At 49.0% G+C, this 23,527-nt stretch overlaps 1 protein-coding gene across 2 annotated transcripts in view; it reads left to right on the forward strand.

Annotated features, from left to right (window-relative positions):
* The window catches only part of Cars1 (cysteinyl-tRNA synthetase 1), a 53,488-nt gene that overhangs the window by 25,863 nt on the left and 4,098 nt on the right, over window positions 1-23,527 (forward strand). For both annotated transcript variants that reach the window (XM_087908264.1, XM_087908263.1), the window contains 12 exons: window positions 7,705-7,845; window positions 8,907-8,995; window positions 10,329-10,450; window positions 13,565-13,677; window positions 14,250-14,378; window positions 14,779-14,908; window positions 14,992-15,095; window positions 15,415-15,512; window positions 15,784-15,973; window positions 16,535-16,603; window positions 19,299-19,380; window positions 22,504-22,584. In XM_087908264.1, coding sequence (XP_087764390.1) covers window positions 7,705-7,845; window positions 8,907-8,995; window positions 10,329-10,450; window positions 13,565-13,677; window positions 14,250-14,378; window positions 14,779-14,908; window positions 14,992-15,095; window positions 15,415-15,512; window positions 15,784-15,973; window positions 16,535-16,603; window positions 19,299-19,380; window positions 22,504-22,584 — 1,348 coding nt within the window. The remainder of the gene's footprint in view (window positions 1-7,704; window positions 7,846-8,906; window positions 8,996-10,328; window positions 10,451-13,564; window positions 13,678-14,249; window positions 14,379-14,778; window positions 14,909-14,991; window positions 15,096-15,414; window positions 15,513-15,783; window positions 15,974-16,534; window positions 16,604-19,298; window positions 19,381-22,503; window positions 22,585-23,527) is intronic.

Below are 23,527 nucleotides of genomic sequence, written 5' to 3' on the forward strand. Positions count from 1 at the left end.
GCTACCCTGGGCTATACAAAACCAATCCAGAAACAGATCCAGGTGGTGGTGGTGACTCACACGTTTAGCCCCAGTGTTTGGGAGTTACACGTTTTTAATCTCAGCACTAGGGAGGTGGAGATAGGAATGATATGGCCGGACGGAGAGAGAAATATAAAGGGGAAGAGACAGAAACTCGCTCTAGTGTGGAGTCTGAGGTTTGATGGAGGCACAGTGCAGTCTAGGCAGCCTGAGGATCGCCCCTTTGGTCTGAGAATTGGTAAAAGGTCTCTATTGACTCACTGCTCTGCTTCTCTGATCTTCAGCTGTAACCCCTGTATCTGTCTCTGGGTTTTATTATTCATGCTACACTTTCCATTTTGGGGAATGACATTATTTTGTATGAAGAAATCTGCCCCACCATCCCTGTGTTTTCCTTCAAAGGTTGTAAAGTTTCAGAATTTCCCTGGAGATCGTGCACATTGCTTTATGAGTAGCTGAGGGAGGATTCTGCCTTCGCATAGGTAGGGGATAGGTAGGGGATGCCCTCCTGTCCTGGAGGCTATAGCGCCAGGACATTTCTGCATGTCCTATGTGAACTTCCGTCAGTTGTGCTGTCCAGCCCAGCAGGAGGCACCTACTGTCAGTCTGAGAGGATGCAAATTTTGATGGTGTCCTGTGGCATGTGAAACGGTCCAGACCAGCCTGTACTTGGTCTGTTGCTTCACTGGATCCGTCTGCATCATTGGCCCTTGTCCATTCTTTGTTGCCTCTTTCCTTCATTTTTTTTTTTAGACTTTTTGTATTTGTATGTTTATGTGCATGTGCCTGGGTGAATTTATAAGCACCACGTGCCCACAGGAGTCTGTGAAGTCTAACGAGGGCCTTGGATCTCCTAGAACTGGAATTGCAGGCTGTTTAAGCTGCCATGTGGGTGCTGGGAACTGAACCCAGGTCCTCTGGAAGAGCAAGCCATCTTTCCATCCCAGCCTTCATTCTCTACTCTGTTTTGTCTTACTCTTTAATAGGCGGAGCTCGTTTTCTGTTTTAAGTAGGGTTTTTCTGTTGTTTTGTGTTTGGTTTGTTTTGTTTTGGAGACAGGGTCTCACTGTGTATCTCAGGCTGTCATGAAACGCACTGTGTAGACCAGGCAGGCCTCGAACTCAGAAAGATCCACCTGTCTCTGCTTCCCGAGTGCTGCAATTAAAGGCACCGTGCCACCACCACCCAGCCTGGATTACACTTTTTACATTAGTTTAGTTGCTATTTGGGTGAGACTCATCACCCAGCCGAGTGTGTCTGTCCCGTGCACCTGAGCTGGAGGCTGGTTTCCTGTGTCAGGTTGGGGACACTGTCTTATGCCAGAGGCTGTGCCTCCTGTTCCTCAGCTATGTTGTTGGGAGTCTGTGTGTCTTTGCTAGTTCTCTTGACAGCCCATCCTATTGACAGAATGGTTTAGAGTCTCCTAGGAAGAAGGTCCTCCCATGCTGGATTGTTTGCCTCTCTTTTTCTATCCAGACCCCCTGCCTTCCCTCTCTTCCTTCCGTGCTGGAGCTGAAGCCACAGGTGCCTGCTGGATGAGCACTTGGCTACTGAGCACCAACCTTTTCTCCTCCCCGTTTTGGAGTTGGGAGATGAGTCTCCTTGTGTTACCCAGATTAGCCTTGAATGCTGTTTTGATGCCTGAGCCTTCAGTTTGGCTAGGATTGTAGGTCTGTGCTACCAGACCTGTCTATTTGGTTCTTACCATGCCTTTAGGCCCAGCAGGCAGAGGTCTGAGAGTTGAAGGCATGCCTGGTCTACAATGTGAGACTTTGTCTCAAACAAATCAACAAACAAAAAGTATTTCTTAGAATAGACTCTGAGTCACCTAGAAAGTGAGAGGTATTAGATATTTCCTGCTCTGCACAGCTGTCCCCACCAGCTGCACCTCACCCCACCAGAGTCCTGCCTTTGCTACCATCTGGCAGCCTGCTGTAATAAGTGGTTGTTTGGCTTTGTGGTCAGCTTTCTGAACGTTGGAATTACAGATGGAGAGAGAGAGAGAGAGAGAGAGAGAGAGAGAGAGAGAGAGAGAGAGAGACCAGAGACAGGTGTTGTAATTAGTTCACAGTACCACTGCTTCTCTTAGAAATGTGTTCTAGGGGCTGGAGAGATGGCTTAGAATGGTAAACATACTGGCTGCTCTTCCAGAGGTTCTGAGTTCAATTCCCAGCAACCCCACGGTGGTTTACAACCATCTGCAATGAGATCTGGTGCCCTCTTCTGACCTGCAGACATATATACATATGCAGGCAGAACACTGTATATATAATAAATAAAAGAATCTTAAAAAAAAACGAAACAAATGTGTTCTAAGTCTCCTCCATGTCTTTGTGGCCTGAGAGCTCATGTCTTTTTAGCACTGACTAATATTCCATATCCTGCTGTCTAGCGGCACCCATTTGTTTATCTAAAGGATGTCTTGCTTCCCGGTCTGGCAGTTATGAATGAAACTTCTATAGACAGCTGTGTGGGGGGTTTGTGTGGACCTAACTTTCCATATCTTTTGAGTAAATAACAGTAAGTGCACTTGCCAGATCATACAGCAAATGAATTCTTATTTCTTAAGAAGTCTTCTGAACTGCACTGGCCTTGAGCGAGTCCCCACTGCTGTACCATTGGCAGAGTCCAGAAGACTCTGCCACTATCATAGGTGTGGGGCTTTTGGTAACTGGGTTGGGTTTGTTTATTTATTATTTTATTTTTACCTTTTGAGTTGTATGCATGTTTGTGCAGAAGTCAGAAGAGGGAATCAAATCTCTGGCTCTACAGTGACAGGATCTGCAGAGACTGTTGTGAGCTGACCATCATGGGTGCTGAGATTCAAATTTAGGTCTCCATGGCTGAGCAAGTGATCTAACCACTGAGCCAGCTTCCAGTCCCTGTGCTGTGTTTTATTTTATTTTGAAACAAGACCTTTCTGTTCGCCCTAGCTGTCCTGGAACTCACTGTAGGGCAGGCTGGCCTAGAACTTGCAGAGATACACCTGGATCTGCTGTGTTTTAATTGGTAGTTCATTGATGGCATGTTTTATCAAGCACCCTTTTATGATTGTTCAGGATGGAGCTCCTTTAAAGAATACGTTTTAAAATGTTCATCTCTCAGGACTGGACAGTTGTTAAAAGCATCAGCTGCTTTCCGGGTTCAATTCCCCACACCACATGGCAGCTCACAATTGTCTGTAAGTCCAGTTCCAGGGCATCCAGCACCCTTACATGTCCATACATGTGGGCAAAACACCAGTGCACATTAAAAGAAATATGTTGATCTCCAGTTGTTCATTACTACTTGTAGCAGTTACGTTTCTGTTCCTGGGATAAAACACCATGAACAAAGCCAACTTATGGAAGTAGTTTGGTGGTAGTGGTGCAGGGTGAAGACTTACGGTTCCAGAAGGAAAGTCCATAATGATGGGGGAGGCATGGCATCAGGCAACCAGAGCAGGAAGCTGAGAGAGCAAACTGGAAATGGAGTGAGGCTAATCTCACAAGCTCACAGAGTGTGGTTTTTTCCTTCTTTTTTTTTTTTTTTAAAAAAAAATAAGATTGGTTGTTTTGTGTTACTGTCACAAACTCCTGAGGGAACTGACTTATGAGGAGAGAAGTCCTATTGGCTCAGTTTCAGGGGTTTGGGGTCCTTGGTTGGCCCTGATGCTTTGGGTCTGGGGTAGGACCATAGAGGTGGAGGATGCTGCTAATTTTGTGACTTTTGGATTTTTGTTGTTGTTTTTGTTTTTTTGAGACAGGGTTTTTCTCTGTAGCCATGACTGTCCTGGAATTCACTCTTGTAAACCAGACTGGCCTCCAACTCAGAGATCTGCCTGCCTCTGCCTCCCAAGTGCTGGGATTAAAAGTGAGCATCACCACCTGCCATTTTGTGGCTATTGAAAAGCAGAGGTGGGAAGGGACCATGCTAGTGACCTGACTTCCTTCTAAGCTTCACCTCCTCTACTTTATAGCCCATCAGTGCTGAGAGTCAATCCTACCTTCTTTGATACACACTGATATTGATTAAATAGCTCTCCTGAAGTCAGTGTCATAGGTCATTGTGTGACCTTGAGTCTTGGTTAGCTAGCTGTAAAGTATAGAAATCTATTCCTTATAATTCCTGAGCCTGAAAAGTTCAGAGTCAAGGTATCATCCACTGTTGGGGGCAGAATGGAAAGAGAGGGCGTGTGTCAGGAAGGTCGCCTCTGGCACTTCCACAGTGCATGTTAATGTGTTTGTCAAAGGCCTCACCTTCTTACAGTATCAGCGCAGGCTGTGTCTGCAGCATGGCTTCTGGGGGACATGAAGCCCAGGGCAGTCAGCGAGGCAGGCCTTCTCTCTACTTCAAAAAGGTCCCTCCCTCCCCTTCTGTCATCCCACAGGCAACACAAGCTCATCTCTCTTAGTATCAACCCTGAGAACTTGGTGACTGGCCCTCTGGGAGCTGTCCCTGCTGAACCACCCAGTCTCTTTAGTTATTCATCACATTGCTGGCTCTGCTGTTCACACTGGCTCCATGGGCTGTTAACTCATGTGTCCTCGTGGCTGAACTCTGCTCTCCTGGCTGCTGTCACGACCTCCCATTCCCTCTAGAGTCTAGAGCTAAGAAGAGCCCGTGCTTTTCTCTCTGCCTCATACCTGCTGTGTGGTGGCATAGCACTGTGTACTTCACACGGGTCCTCACCGCTGGTGCTGAAACTGAAATCCAGTCTTTATCACTTCTGTAATTATACATTAGGAGGTCATCTGATTACGGTTGGGTTTTACTATGCGGTATTTCATCTGCTGTCATGGTGAAGGTGACTTAGTTCCTAGAAGTACCCAGGCCACTGGTACTGGATGCTGGATGGCCAGCATGGGCTTGAAGCCTACCTCTGCTTTCTCTCAGCTTCATGTCCCTTTCCCAGGAGGCCAAATTCCTGAGCCTACCTCTGGCCCTCACTTAGTGGCCTTTCTGGGACAGCTGTTAAAATCTAGCCACCCGCTTTCTGTCTGCAGAATGATCTCAGCCAGTCCACCTTAAAAATCAGTGTAGCCCAGGCTAACTTCTGTTCTCCTTCCCGAGTCTCCCAGGTGCTAGGATTTTAGGTTGGGAGGTCCAGTGTCTCAGTTTCTTTTGGCCTCTGTGTGCTGCATTGTGGGCTTCCAAGTAGTACAAGTCAGAACACAGAGCTCCCTCACAGCTCCCGGCCATACACTGCGGTCTCTTGTTAAAGCTTGTTAGGTGTCTCAGCCATCCGCCCTCTTGCACCTCAATCTCTTGTCACTGAGGTCAGATTTGCTTTCATAACTTCCATCCTCTGCCCAGCACTTGCTGAACATCCATTGATTCCATCATCCGTAGCTGTTAAATGTAGGTTTCTGGGCTAGAGAGGGCTTAGTGGTTAAGAGTAAGTTTGGTTCCCAGCACCTACGCGGTAGCTCATAACGAACTTTAATTTGACTACAGCTCCTGGGGATATGATGCCCTCTTCTGGTCCCTGTTTATCCCTACACTCACATGGCAGACACATATATGCATACATATTACTAAAAATAAATCTTTTTGTAAAAGCACAGGTTTCCTGCATCCCCTAGGACCCCTGATGGTGGGTGCTGACTGTGCTCTGTGGCCTGCCTTCCCACAGTTCCCAAGAATACTCTCAGTGTAGGCTTCAGACCACATACTAGCTTTGGTACCACGACCTTTGAACAGACTAGATTTTGATGGCACCCACTTTCCTGGGGATGGGACGCACATGGAGCCAGCTTTCCCCTGGACAAGACAGTTCCTATTAGTCACACCTAGATGTGGTGTGACTGGCCTCTGAGTCGTCTCTGCTTTGGCAGCTTTGAGAAGCACGGTTTGGGAAGTCTAGTGGGAGGCCCAGCTGTTGCCTGTTTGGAATGGTGTCCTTTTCAGTGTGGTTTCAGAGGTGGTTTGCAGCATATGCTACTTGGGTACACTTTTCCTTGAGCCCCTGGGGCTGCCCTGCTGGCTGCCGGCTCCCAATGTCAGTGGGAACTGAGGACGGGATGCTGTCCTATAAATCATTTTCCTGTTTCTTCTGTCTAGCTCCTTCTTAAGACATTCTTGTGGCTTTCTGCTGTCTCATAAGATGACCAGGTGTGCATGCACTGCCAGCCTGTAACTGTCACCTGAGTTCTGAGAAGTCCTTGGGTGTTTCCCTGGGTTCCTACTGCTTCCTTTCCTCTCTCTGGGATTCCTGTCAGAGGCCCAGCTCTGTTCCGCCCTTCTGTTTCACCCCATTTTCAGTAACTTCAAGTTGTAATTGAACTTTGTTTTGGGCCCCAAGCTCAGAAATAACAACATGGAAACATATTATTAATTTTAAAAGCTTGGCCTTAGCCTAGACTTTCCCCCAACTAGCTCTTACAACTTAAATTAAGCTGTTGTTATTAATCTGCATTCTGCCAGAGGCTTGGTTACCTCTCCTCTGTATCATATGTCTGACTTATGGAGTGTCTCACTGGTGTCTCCACCTCTCTTCTCAGAGTCCTCTCTCTCCCCAGAAGTCTCGCCTAACCTCTTTGTGCCTAACTATTGGCCATTCTGCTCTTTATTAAACCAATCAGAGGGCACCTTGGCAAAGACACATCTTCACAGTGTAAATAAATATTCTGCAATATCAAGTCCCCCTCACTTCTGGTCTCCAGCCCTGTCCTGTCCTCTGGAATGTTCAGTGGTCAGTAGACTTCATCTCAAAGTTCTTCTGTTCACACCTGCCTGGACTGTTTCCATGTTATCTTGTAATTTGCTCTTGCTTGTCATCTGAAGGTTATAGTTTTCTAGATATGACACTTGTAGACGCTCACTACTTATCTGGAAACTCTCCTCCCTCCCTTCTCCCTTCCTCCCTCTTTCTCTCTCTCTCTCTCTCTCTCTCTCTCTCTCTCTCTTTCTTTCTTTCTGTTTATTTTTTTTTTTTTGAGACAGGGTCTCTCTATACAGTCCTGGCTATCCTAAAACTCACTATATAGACCAGGCTGGCCTCAACCTTACAGAGATCCTCCTGCCTCTGCCTCTGCCTCTGCCTCCCGAGTGCTAGGATTAAAGGTGTGCCACCACATCTGTCTTCCTCATTTGTTTGTTTATGAGCCAAGATCTTGCTGTATAGTTCAGGCTGGCCTTAAATTCATAATAGTGCTCCTGCCTCAGCCTCCCTCGTGCTTTAAGTAAAGGCACGAGCCACTGCACCCAGTTTCTTTTTGCCTTTTCTGTACCCCCTGCCCCTTCATGTGGGGAAGAGTGTGAGCACCCTGAAGAGATCTGCCTTGCTACTTCCAGGAGTGCTGACAGCAGGGCCAACCTATGTGGTTCCCTGAAAACTTTCTTGCCAGTGTCCCGGGCCCTTTGTCCTCCCTGGTGCCTTTGCTCTGCCTGGTCATCTGCTCTTTGTTCGCCTGCCCTTTGCCCTTTGCCTTGTGCTTCCGTGATAGAGTGCAGACTGCCAGTGGCCTCATAACCTACACTGCTGAAAGTTCAAGACATTCATCCTAGGAGGGCTAGGACAGTCATTTTCTCAGCCAACACGAGTACCATTGGAACATCTTTCACACCAACAGTGGGAGATGACAACTTATGGATCCTGCTCTGCAAGGCTGGCTTTGACCTCACGGTGCTGATCGCTTCCTGCTGTATTGCCATGTGTGCTTGCATGAAACCTAGCCCATGTGTGGATATCCTTTCTCTTAGGTATTGCTGGAGGAAGCAAAGGACTTGCTTTCTGACTGGCTGGATTCTACAGGTGGCAGTGAGGTGACTGACAATTCTATTTTCTCCAAACTGCCCAAGTTCTGGGAAGAAGAGTTCCACAAAGACATGGAAGCCCTGAATGTGAGTGTCTTGGATTGCCTGGTCCTTGCTTTCTCAGGCCAAGCCCTGCTTTCCAAGTTCTGATTTTGGTAAAGCCACAAAGCCTGTGATCCACAGTGTCTTCATTTTGCAAGCTCGGTGAGTGGCTAAGTAAACGTTGAACTTGAATGATGGGTGAGGAGATGCTTCTCCTTGTTTAGTGGTCTCGTGTGTATTCCCATGCCTGGCACTTAGGGCTTCCTAGAAAAGAAGTCAGAAACCTGGAGTGGAAGCCAGCTGTGGCAACACACTCCTGTGTTCCCAGCACTCAGGAGGCAGAGGCAGGAGAATCTCAAGTTCATGGCCAGTCTGAACTGTGTTGTGTGATCCTGCCTCAAAAATAAAAAGCCTTTAATCCCAGTACTTGGAAGGCAGAGGCAGATAGATTTCTGTGAAAGACCTGGTCTCGGGGCTGGAGAGATGGCTCAGAGGTTAAGAGCACTGATTGCTCTTCCAGAGGTCCTGAGTTCAATTCCCAGCAACCACATGGTGGCTCACAGCCATCTTATAATGAGATCTGGTGCCCTCTTCTGGCATGCAAACATACATGGAAGAAATGTTGTTTACATAATAAATAAATAAATCTTTAAAAAAAAAAAAAAAAAAAGACCTGGTCTCCAAAAAGAAAAAATGAAAAAAAGATAAGTAAGCAAATGGGGGATCAAGTGGGATAAAGGACTTTCAGAAGGCAGGACAAGTCCGCGTCACAGTCTTCATGACTGCCCAGAGGCCAATGCTCAGGTATCCTAAGCCTCCTCTGCCTACAGACCCAGACAGGGAAGGACAAGTCTTTAGTCTTCCCTGTGTTTCTTTTCCTGCTGAAACATTTTTCTAGCCCTTACCTTTCATTTTGAAACAGGGTTTCAATGAGTTTTCCATGTGGATCTTGAACTTGTGATCCTCCTGCTGTGGTCCCCCAAGTAGTCGGGATGATGTGCCTGTGCTGTTGATTCTGGCAGTCATGTGGTTTCCAGGGAGTGTATCAGTGGAGGCTGAGGTCTTCAGACTGGTTGGGAGAAAACACTGAGACTCTGTCCCCACAGGTTCTCCCTCCTGATGTCCTAACCCGGGTCAGCGAGTATGTGCCAGAAATTGTGAACTTCGTCCAAAAGATTGTGGACAATGGTTATGGGTGAGCATGAGAAACCTTCCCTCCCCTCCCCTGCCAGGCCACTCAGCTCCATGGGGAGAGAGAGTCTAGATGCGGGGCCACACCTCTCTCCTCACCTGACCTAACTCTGCATTTCACTCCAGCTCTGCTGCAAGAACTTAGATTTCTATAAGGCTGGTTCATGACATACATGGTACATACCATTGTCACAATATTTAACTGGGAAAATTGAGTCAGGAAGCTAGCTCCTAACAGCCATTCTTTTGAATATCGGGAAGCCTGTGCTCAGGTATCCTAAGGCTGCTCCCCCTGCAGGCCCCAGGCTGGAAAGAAAGGTCTTTCTGTCTACCATGTGACTCTTTTCCTCCTAAGTCAGTCAGGGTGGGGAACATCATGCTACTGAACAATGAGAATTATTCTTAGTGGCCCGGTGGCCTCTCCTGGGTGTTATCAGAAAGACCTGGCCCCATTTCTGCTTGAAAGCTTTTCGAGTTAGGGTTAAGTCATTGGGGCCAGAGCGGCATGATAGTAAGCTTGGACGCTGCATGTCCCTGGAAACGTCGGTACTATTCAAACCCTTTGTGAGTGTGTGTCCTATTACCTGGCTGTGATTTTAGTATAGGCATTACCCAGCTCAGGGTTACTGCTACTGCATGTCCGACATGCTAGAAATGCTGACTGACATGCCCACATTGCCAACATTAATTAGCCTTTTCAGGGGATCCTCAAAGGGAGTTATAGACGGGGCCCTGGTGCTGCAGGCAGCGCTAGGCGCCCACTGACTACACTACTGGACCTGGCCTCAGATCACTTCTCTACTCTTTGGCTGCACAGGCTAGAGAAGAGAGGACTGTTCACGGTGCCTGCTACAGCGCTACCTCCAAAGTGACAGTGCTACCTCACCCCACATGACAAATGGCTACAGGGCAGCAGAAGACACTGGTCCAGCCAAGTGGCAAGCCTGGGTCAGAGAGGACACCCCTCTGTGCTAGAATATGCTAGAGACACATGGAGAGCCATGACAGGATCACAAAGTAGAATATACAAATACACACACACACACACACACAGAGAGAGAGAGAGAGAGAGAGAGAGAGAGAAGGTGTATCATGTGGGGTTATGTGCTACAGTACACCAAGCAGGGGGTCTGTATGGGACACCCTGCCTGACACTGAGGCTGGCCACCTCTGCCTCAGGCGGCATCCCTGTTGTTCCTACTCACCCTTGGAACTCTGGCTTCTGACCAGCTGTGGAGAGCAGAGCCTCAGTGGCCTTGGCCCTTGGCTCTTCGCAACCCTCCAGGCTTTCCTATCAGTGTTGTGGTATGTCTGAGAGCCTTTCTTCTTGTTTCCAGCTATGCTTCGAATGGGTCCGTCTACTTCGACACAGCCAAGTTTGCTGCTAGTGAAAAGCACTCCTATGGGAAGCTGGTGCCTGAGGCCGTTGGGGACCAGAAAGCTCTTCAGGAAGGGGAAGGTAAGAGCTCCCGGAGCACATATGGAAGCAAAACTAAGTTGTTCTTCCTCACTCACAGCCTACACCAGGTCTCTTCCTCTGGGTCATGGTGGATGCCCATGTACACTACACAGACACATGGAGAGCAGGCTGCTTCCCCTAAAGGAGTCTCAGGGGTTTTCTGCTCAAGATAGCGTCACTTAAGAAACAAGTTAGCGCTACATTGTCCTGACACGGGAGTCCTGGGCCTTCAGCTGCTGTGGTAGGCACTTGGCAGAGAGGCCCTGGACCTGGCCCTAAGCTATTCTGATAGGGCACCAGACATGGAGGCCTCATTGTATGGCTTAGATGTGTGTGCAGTGATGTGTGTTTGGCAATCTGTTGTTTGTTTGGTTTTTTTTAAGATTTATTTATTTATTTATTATGTATATATACAGTGTTCTGCCTGCATGTATGCTTGCGTACCAGAAGAGGACACCAGATCTCATTACAGATGGTTGTGAGCCACCATGTGGTTGCTGGGAATTGAACTCAGGACCTCTGGAAGAGCAGTCAGTGCTCCCAACTTCTGAGCCATCTGTTCAGCACTGTGTTTGGTGATCTTGTTTCAAGTGTTTTAAACATAGGTGTCAGTGTTTTCCTGGATCAGGCAGGACCACGTGACAACATTGTTCAGAAGTCTTTGCAGTGAAGCTAAGGACTGTCTCACAAAACCCAAGGTTGGGAAAGCACACCATTGAAGTGAGGAGAAACTTTTATGCCAGATATCTCCCACTGACCCCTTATTTCTAGAGGTCGAATTAGCCATGAAAATGTAGGCTTTGTATAGAAATATCAGCTGTGGGGCTCTATTCTAAAGAAATATCAGAATTTGAAAAAACAGAAAATAAAAAGTTAGAAAAAAGCTGGGTGGTGGTGACGCATGCCATAAATCCCAGCACACAGGAGGCAGATCTCTGTGAGTTTGCGGGCAGCCTGGCCTACAGAGTGATTTCCAGGATAGCCAGATCTGTTAAAAAGAGAAACCCTGTCTCAAACCCCACCTCCCACCCCCAAAAAATCAGAATTGAAAAGTTTAACAAACAAAACACAGAAACCGTGACAAGAGAGAAGCTAAGCCAGTTCAGCTTTGATACTGGGCCCGGTGGTGAACATGTGTCGTGTTTGGTATGAAAAAGGTGGCTTTACAGTGATAAAGCTGAGAGGGCTCCAGGGCCAGACACTGACACAAGCCTAGAGCCAGCCTTACATATTTTGCAGAAACACAGAGGCTGGGAGGCAATGGTTAACAGCGGAGCAAAATTTCAGATATACTAACAGACATGGTTGAAGGAATCAAATTACATCTTCCCCTGTTTAAATTTTGTTTTTAATGTATATAGTATTTGCTTACATGTATGTCTGAGCATCATGTGCACCTGGTGCCTGAGACAATTTCAGGTGTCAGACCCCCTGAAATTGGAATTACAGATGGTTTTGAACTGCCATGTAGGTACTGGGAACCGAACTCAGGTCCTCTCAGAGAGCAGCCAGTGCTCATAAACACTGAGCCATCTCTCCAGCTTCTGAGATCTTTCCTTTTAAGCCCCCAGACCATAGGCCAGGTACAGAAGAAAGTTTGAGTAGTCCCAGATAATCCTTTTATTGTCCGACCAAGGTGCAAGTGTGCAGGCCTTCGTGCTACAGGGATGGGAGACTGGCAAGCTACCTGAGGTTTCTACTCCTGAGTCCCTTGGAGACACAGGAGGCAGGTGTGATGCTGACCACCAAGCATGTGTGGCTGTGAATAAGCCAAGAGAAAGGAAATGAGCCAGGCAGTCAGGCAGAAAACTAGCAGAGAAGGGCAGTGCATGGAGAGCCAGCAGAGGAGCAAAGGTAAAGGCAGGTTAGTGGACGACTTTGTAAGCTAGAAGCTGTCTCTCCGCAGACAGAAACATGGAAAACCTGGCTACCACCTAAAGTGTGGGAAAGAGGCCTGCTGAAAGAGCTGATGTGGAGCCTCAAGAACTGTGGTTCTGGCTGCTTCTTGCTGACAGATGAGCAGCAGGAGAATGGGAGTCTGGCTGAGGTCTGTCCTGGGTGCCACATGTATCTGCATTTCTCTTGAAAAGATTATTTCATTCTGCACATGAGCGCACCAGATTGTCTCTGGGCCAGGAGTATGATGGCGGAGTCCTGCCAAGTGTTCTACATTCAGTACATGTCCCACATCTGGGGCTGGTGTTTCAGGATACCCTAGCAGTGCCTCCCTCCGCCACAGCTCAGGGGCATCAAGCCTGGGCACTCCGTTCCTGAAAGATGGAACTGCATTCAGATCCCAAGTTGGCCTCCTAGAATAGCAAGTGTCCTTCCTATTCCGGGGTTCCAAAGGACTCCCTGGATGCAAGGATCAGGAAGATGCTTGCAGTTCAGGGCCTATGTCTGGGGTGGAAAAAGATGTTCACTCTATCCATTCACCTAACATAGGCTTGTTCATCATTGTTGGGGACCAAGTTCCCATCTCTGCAGCAGCTCTATCTACAGGTCCTTCATGTTCTTGGTGACAGTGCTATCCTCCTGGATCTCCAGCCATCTTATACTTGTGTGTTGCTGTCCAAGTTACTCTGGCTAGTGGTTCCCTCCACTACCCCATGGGGGTCTCAGAGGATCTGGCTGGAAATGCACCCAGCACACACCTTGTTCACATGACTGAGGCTACGCCTCAACGGGTTCACCTGGTGCTTTGGGTATGCCACTGACCTCTGCTTCCACAAAGTGGTGCACAGCAACTCAGCCATGCCTTTGCACTTCTGGAAACCAGCATACTGGCAGCTATGTGTGTTGTTGACCCTGGGCGCACCAGTGAGCCACACACCTTAGCTTCAGTCCAAAGTGCAATAACCTCTCCTATAGGTATGGAGTTTAGAGCTGAAGAGTCAGGTTTGTCTCTAGGACTACCAAAGTAGCTGAGACCCTGGCTCAGAATCAGACTTAAGAGCTGATAGTAGTGATTGTGTTCATGTCTGTCACAAGTTAATTGGTTAACGAGAAAGATTGGCCATAGACACACAGAGTGGCAGTGAGGTAAGGTGCTAACACTCCTATAGGCACCTGTAAATGACCCTGTCCTCTTCTCTTAACCATTCACACTCACAGGTGACCTGAGCGTCTCTGCTGACCGCCTCAATGAGAAACGTTCTCCTAACGACTTTGCCCTATGGAAGGCCTCCAAGCCAGGAGAGCCGTCCTGGCCTTGCCCCTGGGGAAAGGTGAGTGAGCCACTGTTGGGATCAGGGACAGTGAGAAGTGCTGGTGTCACAGGCTGCTAACATAGTTTTCTGAGCCCTCTAATAGGTAGCTCTGATGATAGGGTGGGTACTGGGACCAGACCAGGTGTCAGAGCAGCACAGAAGAGCTGCAGGCTCACAGATGCTGGGCCTCTAAGTTAGCGACTTATCTTCTCAGGACTCGGTCTCCTGATCTCTAAGTGGGTGCAATCCAATTAGTTGCCTCAGGCTTCTGCTCTGGGTGTCTATGCATGTTAAGTTGATGTTGTTGGCATTGGAAATCCAGATGACTATGTGACAACCTTGTGACAAGTATTGTGTGTGTGACTATTTGCCACTTGTTGAGTGCTTGGGGATCTAGAAATAATTCCCAGGATTTAGCTAAGCCACAGCCACAGAGACTGAGTTTGAGCTGTATAAATAGATTCTCCTTTGGTTTGTCCTGTGAAGATTTGAAACCACTGCAGTGAGATTCAGAGGCTTAAAGGTCATTTCCTTGAGTGAAGTCCTGGGCAGGTTTGGAGTGGTCAGCAGGGCCCTTTGTGTCTCTCTAGGGTCGTCCGGGATGGCACATAGAGTGCTCCGCTATGGCAGGCACACTCCTGGGAGCCTCAATGGACATTCATGGCGGAGGGTTTGACCTTCGCTTCCCCCACCATGACAATGAGCTGGCGCAGTCAGAGGTAGGTAAAAACAGGTTGCCGTGCTAAAAAGGGAGCATGATGTCCTTCCTGCTCTGCTGGAGAGACAGCAGCAGCACCCGAAGGAAGAACCTCCTGATGAACTTGGCTTCCATCTTGGGAGCTGAGGGAGACTTGTATCCTAATCATTTTGTCTGAATCCCAGTGGTAACAGCCTTGGCCTTTGGTAACAGACAGGCTTAGGTTCAAACCAGTTGTATCCTGCTGACGTTGTCACCAGGGCGTTCCCTTCAAGCACCTGGTGCTCCTCACTTAGGAGAGGTGTCATCTACCTCATTCATAGTGCACACAGCAAGACACCATGCATTCATTGTCCAGAACCTTCTGACAGGTGAGGCCTCACTACAGCAGCCAAGCCTTCCTTCTGTCTCTTTGTACTCAGGCTTACTTTGAAAATGACTGCTGGGTCAGGTACTTTCTGCACACGGGCCACCTGACGATAGCAGGCTGCAAGATGTCCAAGTCACTGAAAAACTTCATCACCATTAAAGACGCCTTAAAGAAACACTCAGGTAAGCAGAACCCCTGCAGAAATCCATGGTGCGGGCACCGGCAGCTGCTCGGGAATAATGGGAGTCATGTGTCTGCTCCCCAGCTCGGCAGCTGCGGCTGGCATTCCTCATGCACTCTTGGAAAGACACACTGGACTACTCCAGCAACACTATGGAGTCTGCACTTCAGTATGAAAAGTTCATGAACGTGAGTGCCCAGTTCTTGCTGGAGGTGGAAGGCATTGTGAGTGGTATGGGTCTTCTAATATAAACCAGGGCACAGTGGTGCCATTTGGTGCCCCTTCCTGGAACTGATAGCTGCAGAGTGAAGGCCATGTTCACATGTGGAGGCTTCCTGCCCCGGGAGTTGTAATGTTTCTGTCCCAAGGAAGAAGTGTTCTGTCTTTTGGACCTGTGTGCATTGTGCTGACAGATCTCCCCTCAAGTGGCATCATGTCCGTAGAATGTCAAGTCTCTCTAGGTAGAAGGTTCTTCAAATGCCATTAACCTGACTTCTGTAACTTTAGGAGTTTTTCTTAAATGTGAAAGACATCCTCCGAGCTCCTGTAGACATCACTGGCCAGTTTGAAAAATGGGAAGCTGAAGAAGCGGAACTCAATAAGAAGTAAGTTGGAGCCTTTTCCTTGCGGGAGGGAGTAGTGTTGTGTGTGTGTGTGTGTGTGTGTGTGTGTGTGTGTGTGTGTGTGTGTGTGTGTTCTGGGCCACCAGCTGAGGGTCTCTCTGCTATGGCTTGCCCTGTAGCTGATGAGGCCAGCCCTGTCACGTGTCAGAAGTGCAGTACCTGCTGATGGCAGTGATTCTGACTGTTGGACTCGAGGTCTTCTGCAGTGGAGCGTCAGGTTTGACCATTGCTTTCATTTTTCTTCCTTACTCAGCTTCTATGACAAGAAGACAGCAGTTCACGAAGCCCTGTGTGATAACATTGACACACGCACTGCCATGGAAGAGATGCGGGCTTTGGTCAGTCAGTGCAACCTCTACATAGCAGCCAGGAAGGCTGAAAGGAGGAGGCCCAACCGGGCTCTGCTGGAGAACATTGCCATGTACCTCACTCGCATGCTGAAGGTGAGCCTGGAGACAGACCCATGAGGGGAGCTTAGCTGCTGAGTGATGCTGGAAGCTGCCCAAGCTGCCTGACACCATCCTGGTCTAGGGCCTCTCTGAACTGTGGTTAAAGCCTCAGAGCCTTCTGTAGTCGCAGCTGTTGGTCCCTGCTAAGCAAAGGCCAGTGATAAGACCTTGACTCTGAGCAAGTCTTGTGCAGAGCAATTCTGGCTCCAGGCCACGATACCCTGAGACAGCACTCCCTCCCAGGCCAGAGGGACGTTCCCTGCCTCACCCTTCTGTCCTTGTCATTAGTCTCTGGTGACTTTTAGCTGGAAGAGGGTCGGATCTGTAGCTCTGAGCCAGGGCACATTGTGAATGGATGCAGGTACCTTGGGATGCGGTTATAGGGCTTGATGCTGCTCTTTCCTGTTTCTCCACAACCAGTTGTGGGGACCCACCTGGCTGCCTGTCCCCAGAGACGTCAGGACAGTTCTTGAGCTACTAGCCATAGGTGACACCTCATCTCTACATATATCTTGTTCATCCTACAGTTTAAGTCCTATCCATTTCTTCCCTCAGATCTTTGGGGCCATAGAGGAGGAGAGCCCCCTCGGTTTCCCAGTTGGTGGACCTGGAACCAACCTGAATGTAAGTAGAGTGCCCAAAAGGGTCCCCAAGTGACCCACTGCTGCCTCCCTCTGATGCTCCCCTGTCTGCAATACCTTGAGGCCACCCATCCTTTTTCACAGTAGTTCTCTGTATGCATGTCTGCCTGTGTGTCTTTGTGTGTGTGTGAGAGAGGTCAGAGGTCAGCCTCAGAAGCTACCTGCCTTGTTTTTGGAGATCAGATCTGTCATTGACCTGGAACTATTAGGCTAGACTGTTTTGCCATTGAGCTCCAGGTATATCACCTGTCTGCATCCCCGGCACTGGGATCATAAGCCTGTCCCATCACCCTGGCTTTTTCATGTAGGTGGTGGGAATCAAACTCGGGTCCTTATGCTGTCCCAGCAGCGCTTTACCAACAGCTGTCTCCTCAGTCCTACTTTAGAAATTCTAAGTCACCTCGAGGTTGTTTATAATCCTGTGTTATAAATGCTGTGCAGATGGTTACATTGTGTAGTTTGGGGAATGATGGTACATGTTCAGTACAAACACACAATTGTTTTTCCTCCGAGTATTCAACCTGAGAATATGGAGTGTGGATGCTATAATCAGTGGGCATATTCTGAAAGGTCATGTGATCACATACCACAGTGGTATTTTGGGGGAATTTCCACCTTCCCTCTGCCACTCAGAACTGGGCAGAACCCCGTGCCAGGCTAGGTCCAGTTCTCACATCAGCCCAGAGCCCACCACATAGCCCAAGCCTCTGTTCCAGCAGCCAGTGCCAAGAAAATGGAAAGCCATGGTCCCATAGAGCATCCATGTACATTCCTAAGCATACAAGGAAGCCCCTGTTAGAGCAGTCCCATGTCCACAGCTGGCTTCAACATTTGCAGGTCTAATGGGCTGACAGACACACGTGTCAGTAATAGTCCTCTGCAAGCTGAGGACAGCTCATTTAAGATTCCCCTCCGCCTTCCTTCTGTGGAGAGTGCTCTTTAATTACGGAATTAAGACAGCGGATATAAATATTTAGATGGAGCATCTGCTGTGCTAATGCCAACAGTAGCCCAGTACACATGGGAAGACAAAGCTGTCTCAGCACTGCTTCCTACTGAAGAGCAGCCAAGTGGTCCCTCCTCCGCACAGGGCTGTCAATCCCGAGTCCTGGTCCCATGAAGGAAGAGGTCTGTTAGTCTCAGAGTGAGCTGTTTTGGGGGTGGTGGTTTCTGAACTTTGCTGATAGGAATCACTGCTGGAGGCTGGAGCTTTAGTTCATGCAAAGCTCCTCTGTCCTCTTAACAAATATGCTGCCAGCTTTCTTTTTTAATTGTGTGTATCTGGGGGCGGGGTGTATGCATATGAATACAGGTGTCCTCAGAAGAGGTCATCGGAGTCCCTGGAGCTGGAGTTACAGGTGGTAGTGATATAGGTGCTAGGAACTGGATCCTCTGCAAGGCCCTTGCGTGTTGAGCCATCTCTTCAGCCCCACTCATTTCTCTGAAAGCAGAAAACAAGACATAGCTCCCATGGAAATCTTTCTGCCTCTGAACTTAGAAGTAGCTTTTAGTCTCCAACAGTGTTATGGTCCCCGGGAGGTATCTTAGAGTATGTCACATTATACATCCCAGATGGTCTCATTAGCCCCTGAAGCTGACTTATAGGAAACAGCAGTCACTAATGAACGTGGTAAGCATGTGAGGCCACGCATCCTGTTCCACAGCTCCCATTGTGAAGGTCGGGGTGACTTCCAGGTTAAAAGTGCTGTGTGAGCCAGAGAGGCTGACTTGGGCCTAAACCTCTCATACCCAGGTAGAAGCCAGGCAGCAGGATATCAGCCCCAGAACTGTTGGAGACAGACCCTGCCCTCTGCCAAGAGGCCTCTTTGGGTACTGGGAGCCAAGTTGGTGGTGTGGTGACTGGCCTAGTTAAGCTGTTCAAGGCGGTTGGAGATAAGGTCTAATTCCACTCTAGAAGTCCAGAGCCACTGCTGTAATGAGACAGTTTCCCTCAGTCTGTTTGGGGGAAGGTCAGGCCTACTTAGCTCAGACTTCAGGTCTCTCCTTCCAGCCACTGTTTCTACCACTTCCTTATCTTGGTTCTTGAGCTGTTATGTAGTTGAGACACAGGAAGACCCTACTTAGAAGTCCCAGACATTTTTGGTCCTGGAGATAGAGAAATACACTGAAAGATGGTTCTAGAGGTCCCCTGGTTTTATCCTCGGTGTCATTGGAGATAGTGGCCCTTTGTACAGCTATTAGTGTGTGTAAGTTAATAAGGTGACTAGCCCTCAGCAGGCCCACAGGTGACCACAAATGGTCAGTGCATCCTGACAACCCACTGGAGACGGAAAGGATAGGTGTCTGGCAGCTGTGTCTGTCCCGAGAAAAACACATGTGTCAGCAGTGGACAGAGTAGTGTCTGCTGAATGTATCTAGCTTGAAGCCCAAAGGTGCTTTTTTTTTTCTCCCTGGCCCACATCACCTTTATTAAGTACTAGGAACTGAGGTCAGTATTATGGTGGCTAGCTTCTTCAAGCTGTCCAAGAGGGCTGTAGATAGGGTCGAACTCCGCTCTAGCACATGTAACTCTCTTACCCCCTGACAAGACAAGGACTTGTGGGCTTCAGGACACAGGATACAGCAGCATGGAACCTGTGGTATAGCCACTGAACTGCTAGGTATTCTTTTACAAATACAGCAACTGCTCTTGTGACTCAAAGTCATTCTTTCCACAGCTCGAGTCCACCGTCATGCCCTACCTGCAGGTACTGTCAGAATTCAGAGAAGGCGTGCGGAAGATTGCCCGAGAGAAAAAAGGTGAGGCCCCATGCTGGGTACCTCACCCTTGCTGCTCACCCTCTGCTGGATTCCCTATAATAACTGCCATGTTCTTTAAGTGTGTATAGCTTCATGCCTAGCTGAACCTGTTTTATTCCACTGGCCCTTCAGGGCAACATTGTACTAGGTCAGAGTTTCCTTTGACTTAGAATGTCTCAGGCAGAACTGTTCCTTGGTCCTGAGGTCCAGGCATCTGCATAGCTCTTGTTCTAAACAGAGGCAGGATAGAGGACCTGTTCACAGCTAGCATGCACTTGCCCTTTGGCTTGCATTGGATCTCCTTTCTGTTCCTGGTGACCCACGAGTGGCTTATTCTGCTGCAGTCTTAGGTTGCTTGGAAAAGCTCCTGCTGGGGCCAGAACTAGAGTCATGTCTCTACCCAGCCTGGTGCATGGTGGTGCCAGGCTGTCTGTGCACACCCATCCCGTCATCTCCAAAGTGAGGAGGTGTATGGTTTGAGAGACACAGGATTACTCAGGGTGTCAAGAGCCACACTATCATTTGTGCCAGGGGAATCTCCTGCTGCTGGCACCGGTATCCCCAGGAGGTACCCTGACTTGGAACCTTGTCCAACAGAGGTTTCTTTGCCTTACTAGGCACCACACTGATTACAAAGTGGCTTGCTCCTCAGCAGGAATGCTACTGGCTATGGCAAGGGTGGCCTCCAACTCAAAAGAGCCTCTCCTGCGCAGTCCTCTAGTCGACTTCCATCCTGGCCCCAGACTCAGCATCCAAATTCAAACCTAAACTTCCATGGCACTGGGGACCCCAGCAGCCTGGGCTGTGTCCTCTGTGTCATGTAGGTGGCAGTACCAGGCTTCTCCCAGTAAGGGACTAGACTCAGGCAGGCATATCAAGGTGGATAATGTGTAACAAAAGCAATCTTCAGATCAGATCAGCTCTCTGCATTCGGTGCAGCTTTCTTGTGCAACTCCACCACCCATCACTGTCACACAGTGCTGCTGTGGCTGCGCAGACTGCCCCATTGCAGCGTGTCATGGAGCATGGCATCTTTGAGGTTTGTCTGTCCATGCCACAGCTGGCATCTGTTCTGTTCGCTCTCAAGGCTCAGTGGAGTGCTGGCCCCTGTCCATAGATCTCACTGTTCCTTGTTTGATAGTCGTTGTGAACGGTGCTGCCAAGGTCAGCATGCCAGGCACTCAATGAAAGTGGATTTCGGTTTTCTAGGCTTGCCCATGGGAGTGGGAGTATAGGGCACCTGGGTCCCTAATGGCAAGTACTAAGGAGATGCCAGCTTCTTTGTGGGGCCTGGGCTAAGCCATGCTCCTGACCAGGTTCTGGCTTCCTACCTCCTACTTTCTGGATCAGTTTCTATCTCTACCTTTCTAGTTCTACCTTTCTCTCTTTCCTTCTCTTCCACTTAAAAAGCATGTGTGTGCCTTTTCACACATGTGTGGAGGCCAGAGGTCAAGTTTAGGAGCCATCCACTTTATGAGACAGATTCTTTCACTGGGATCTGGAGTTACTGATTCAGCATGACTAACTGGCCAGCGTGTACCAGAGACCTCCCTATTTCCATCTCTCCTGTGCTGGGACTGTAAACTCACAACACCATGCCTGGCTTTTTCCGAGAGTGCCGGGATTTGAATATGAATCTCCATGCTTATGAGCTGTTACTCCTCAACCTCTCTGTCATTTTTAAGGCCAACTTGGAAGGGAGCCTACAGACTGCAGATGTCCACATTTCTAAACAGTTTGCCCCTTAAGGAGTTCCTGCAACAGGACTGGCAGGCAACCTGATTGACCCATGCAGTCTTATTTCACGTGCCCTGCACAGCTGTGAGGTTGTGGCCATAGAGGGACTAACCTGACCCTTGGGTGCATTTCCTTCACCCATTTCCTCCACCCAAGGGAAAAGCAGATCTTTTGAGGCCAGAAGACCATCTAGGATCAAAGCCTTTAGGATTCTTGGTTCCTAAGTGCAAGGAGAATTGGAGTTTCAGCCTGAGCAGATTGGGAATCTGTGTAGTGTCTGCTGTGGACCATGGGGCTGGCCTTACAAAGTCCAGTCCCTTTCTTGAGCTCTTGGCCTTCCAGTATCTACCCTTTAACCCACCACAGAGAGGGTAATGCATCTGGTCACTGAAAGTCCTAGCCCGGCAGAGAAACTGACTCAGAGGCCGGGAATGTTTAAGCCTTCAGTGGCCACACCCACAGTCCTCTGATTCCCACCTGCTCCCCTGCTCAGCTTCTCTGTCTCCTGCTCTTGGCTTTCAGTCTTTCCTGTTTGTTGTTGTTCAACCTTGGGGCAGCCATGTCTTGTGACTGAGCCAGGTCTGACCAGGCTCACCGAGCTCCCTGCTGAGCCAGATCCAGTGTCATCCATGTGCTTGTATGCGGGTTCCTTTTCCTGTCCATATCTGTTCCTGGTGGTCAGACTATGCTGACATCTCTAAGTGAGGCAGGCAGCAGCTAGAGGGTCACCCCAACCTGGACCATGGACACCTGTCGCTCCAGCTACAGTCTGATTTGGCAGGGCATTCAGAGCTGTGGGGGCGGGGGGCTGGGTCTTCTCAAGCACCCAAGGAGCTCTCAGTCCTCAGACACATGCACAAAATTGCTGAGGTAGGTCCATTGAGGTGACGATATTAGGGGAAGAAAGAGTCCTTCGGGACATCAGGATGACTCAGGGCAGAACCTTGAATATGTGTGGCATTGGCCTGGAGTCCTGCATGAGGGGACATGGCCTCAGTACTGAGCCAGGCTAGTGATGACCAGGGCTTTGAATGTTATGGAGCCTTGTCATTGTAGGGCAATGGCTCAAGGCAATCTGATTTCTCCCTGCTCAGCATCTCTGGGAATAGTCCACAGAGTGTTTCAGACAGGTCCTGGCTCCCAGCACTGGGCTGCAATGTTAGAACAGCTCACTGTCCTTGTTGGACCCTGTGGGCTCACCATGAGAGTGGCTGTGGGACCTTGGACTTTGGTGGTGGTGGTGGCGGCATGGGGTAGCCTCCTGTCTTCTCTATCCTCTCTCCAAATCTGGCAGTCAGTACTCACTTGGCAGCACTGGAGGAAGCGTGGGTTTGGGAGGGCCTAGGCCTTCTGTAGTCTGAGGGAGTTGCTCTTTCTTGCCTACAGTCCTTGAGGTTCTTCAGCTCAGTGATGCCCTCCGGGATGACATCCTGCCTGAGCTCGGGGTGCGGTTTGAAGACCATGAAGGTAGGTGATTCCTTGAGCTGCTCCCTGTGGACAGGGCAAGCAGCTAGGTATAGGTAGGTGCTGAGAAGGATGCTGGGAGGCATGCTGGGAGGAGGTCTAGAGGTACCAGGGCATTGGTACTTTAATGTATGGTCCCTTACCTCCATCTCTTCCAGGAGGCCACTACTCATTATGGTGACGTGTTCATTTCCACCAGGGACCAGGAAGCCATTGCTCATTTTCTACTTGCAGCCTTCTCTCACACTTTTAGGGAGATAAGCTTTATGTACCCCAGTCTCACTGTGTACTTTCTGACTTTGTGGGCCTTTTGCTACACAGGAATGATTTTTTTTCCTTCTAACCTTCTTTTTTATTTTATTTTATTTTTTTTAGTTTTTCGAGATAAGGTTTCTCTGTAGCTTTCAAGCCTGTCCTGGAACTAGCTCTTGTAGACCAGGCTGGCTTCGAACTCACAGAGATCCACCTGCCTCTGCCTCCCGAGCGCTGGGATTAAAGGTGTGCGCCTCCACCACCCGGCTTCCTTCTAACTTTTTAATACTCAGTGAGTCCTACAGAGCGGGAACAAAGAGCTTGTCTTGTGTGACGGTGCCTACCAGCAATGGCTGGCTTGAACCCTCAGCACATTTCCCTCCAAGGGTTTGCTCAGCACACCTAAGTATCTCTTTTCCTGATAAGAAGGAAAAAGATGGCAGAGGTGCACTGTTCTTACTACCATTTTCAAACAGCATCTTACTGTGTAGCCCAGGTTAGGCTTGAATTCATGGCAGTCCCTTACCTCAGTCTCCCAAGTGCTGGAATTGCAGGGGTGAGCCGCCACACCTGCTAAAATGTTGGATTGAGTTTGGTGACTCCAGAAAGGCAAGGCCTTCCCATTTTACCCTGATTCTGTGTTTTTGCAATACTGGTATGGAATTGCTGGGCCACGGACAGTGCTAGACAGGCA

The sequence above is a fragment of the Myodes glareolus genome, chromosome 7, assembly GCF_982192425.1.
Source record: "Myodes glareolus chromosome 7, mMyoGla1.1, whole genome shotgun sequence".
NCBI lineage: Eukaryota > Metazoa > Chordata > Mammalia > Rodentia > Cricetidae > Myodes > Myodes glareolus.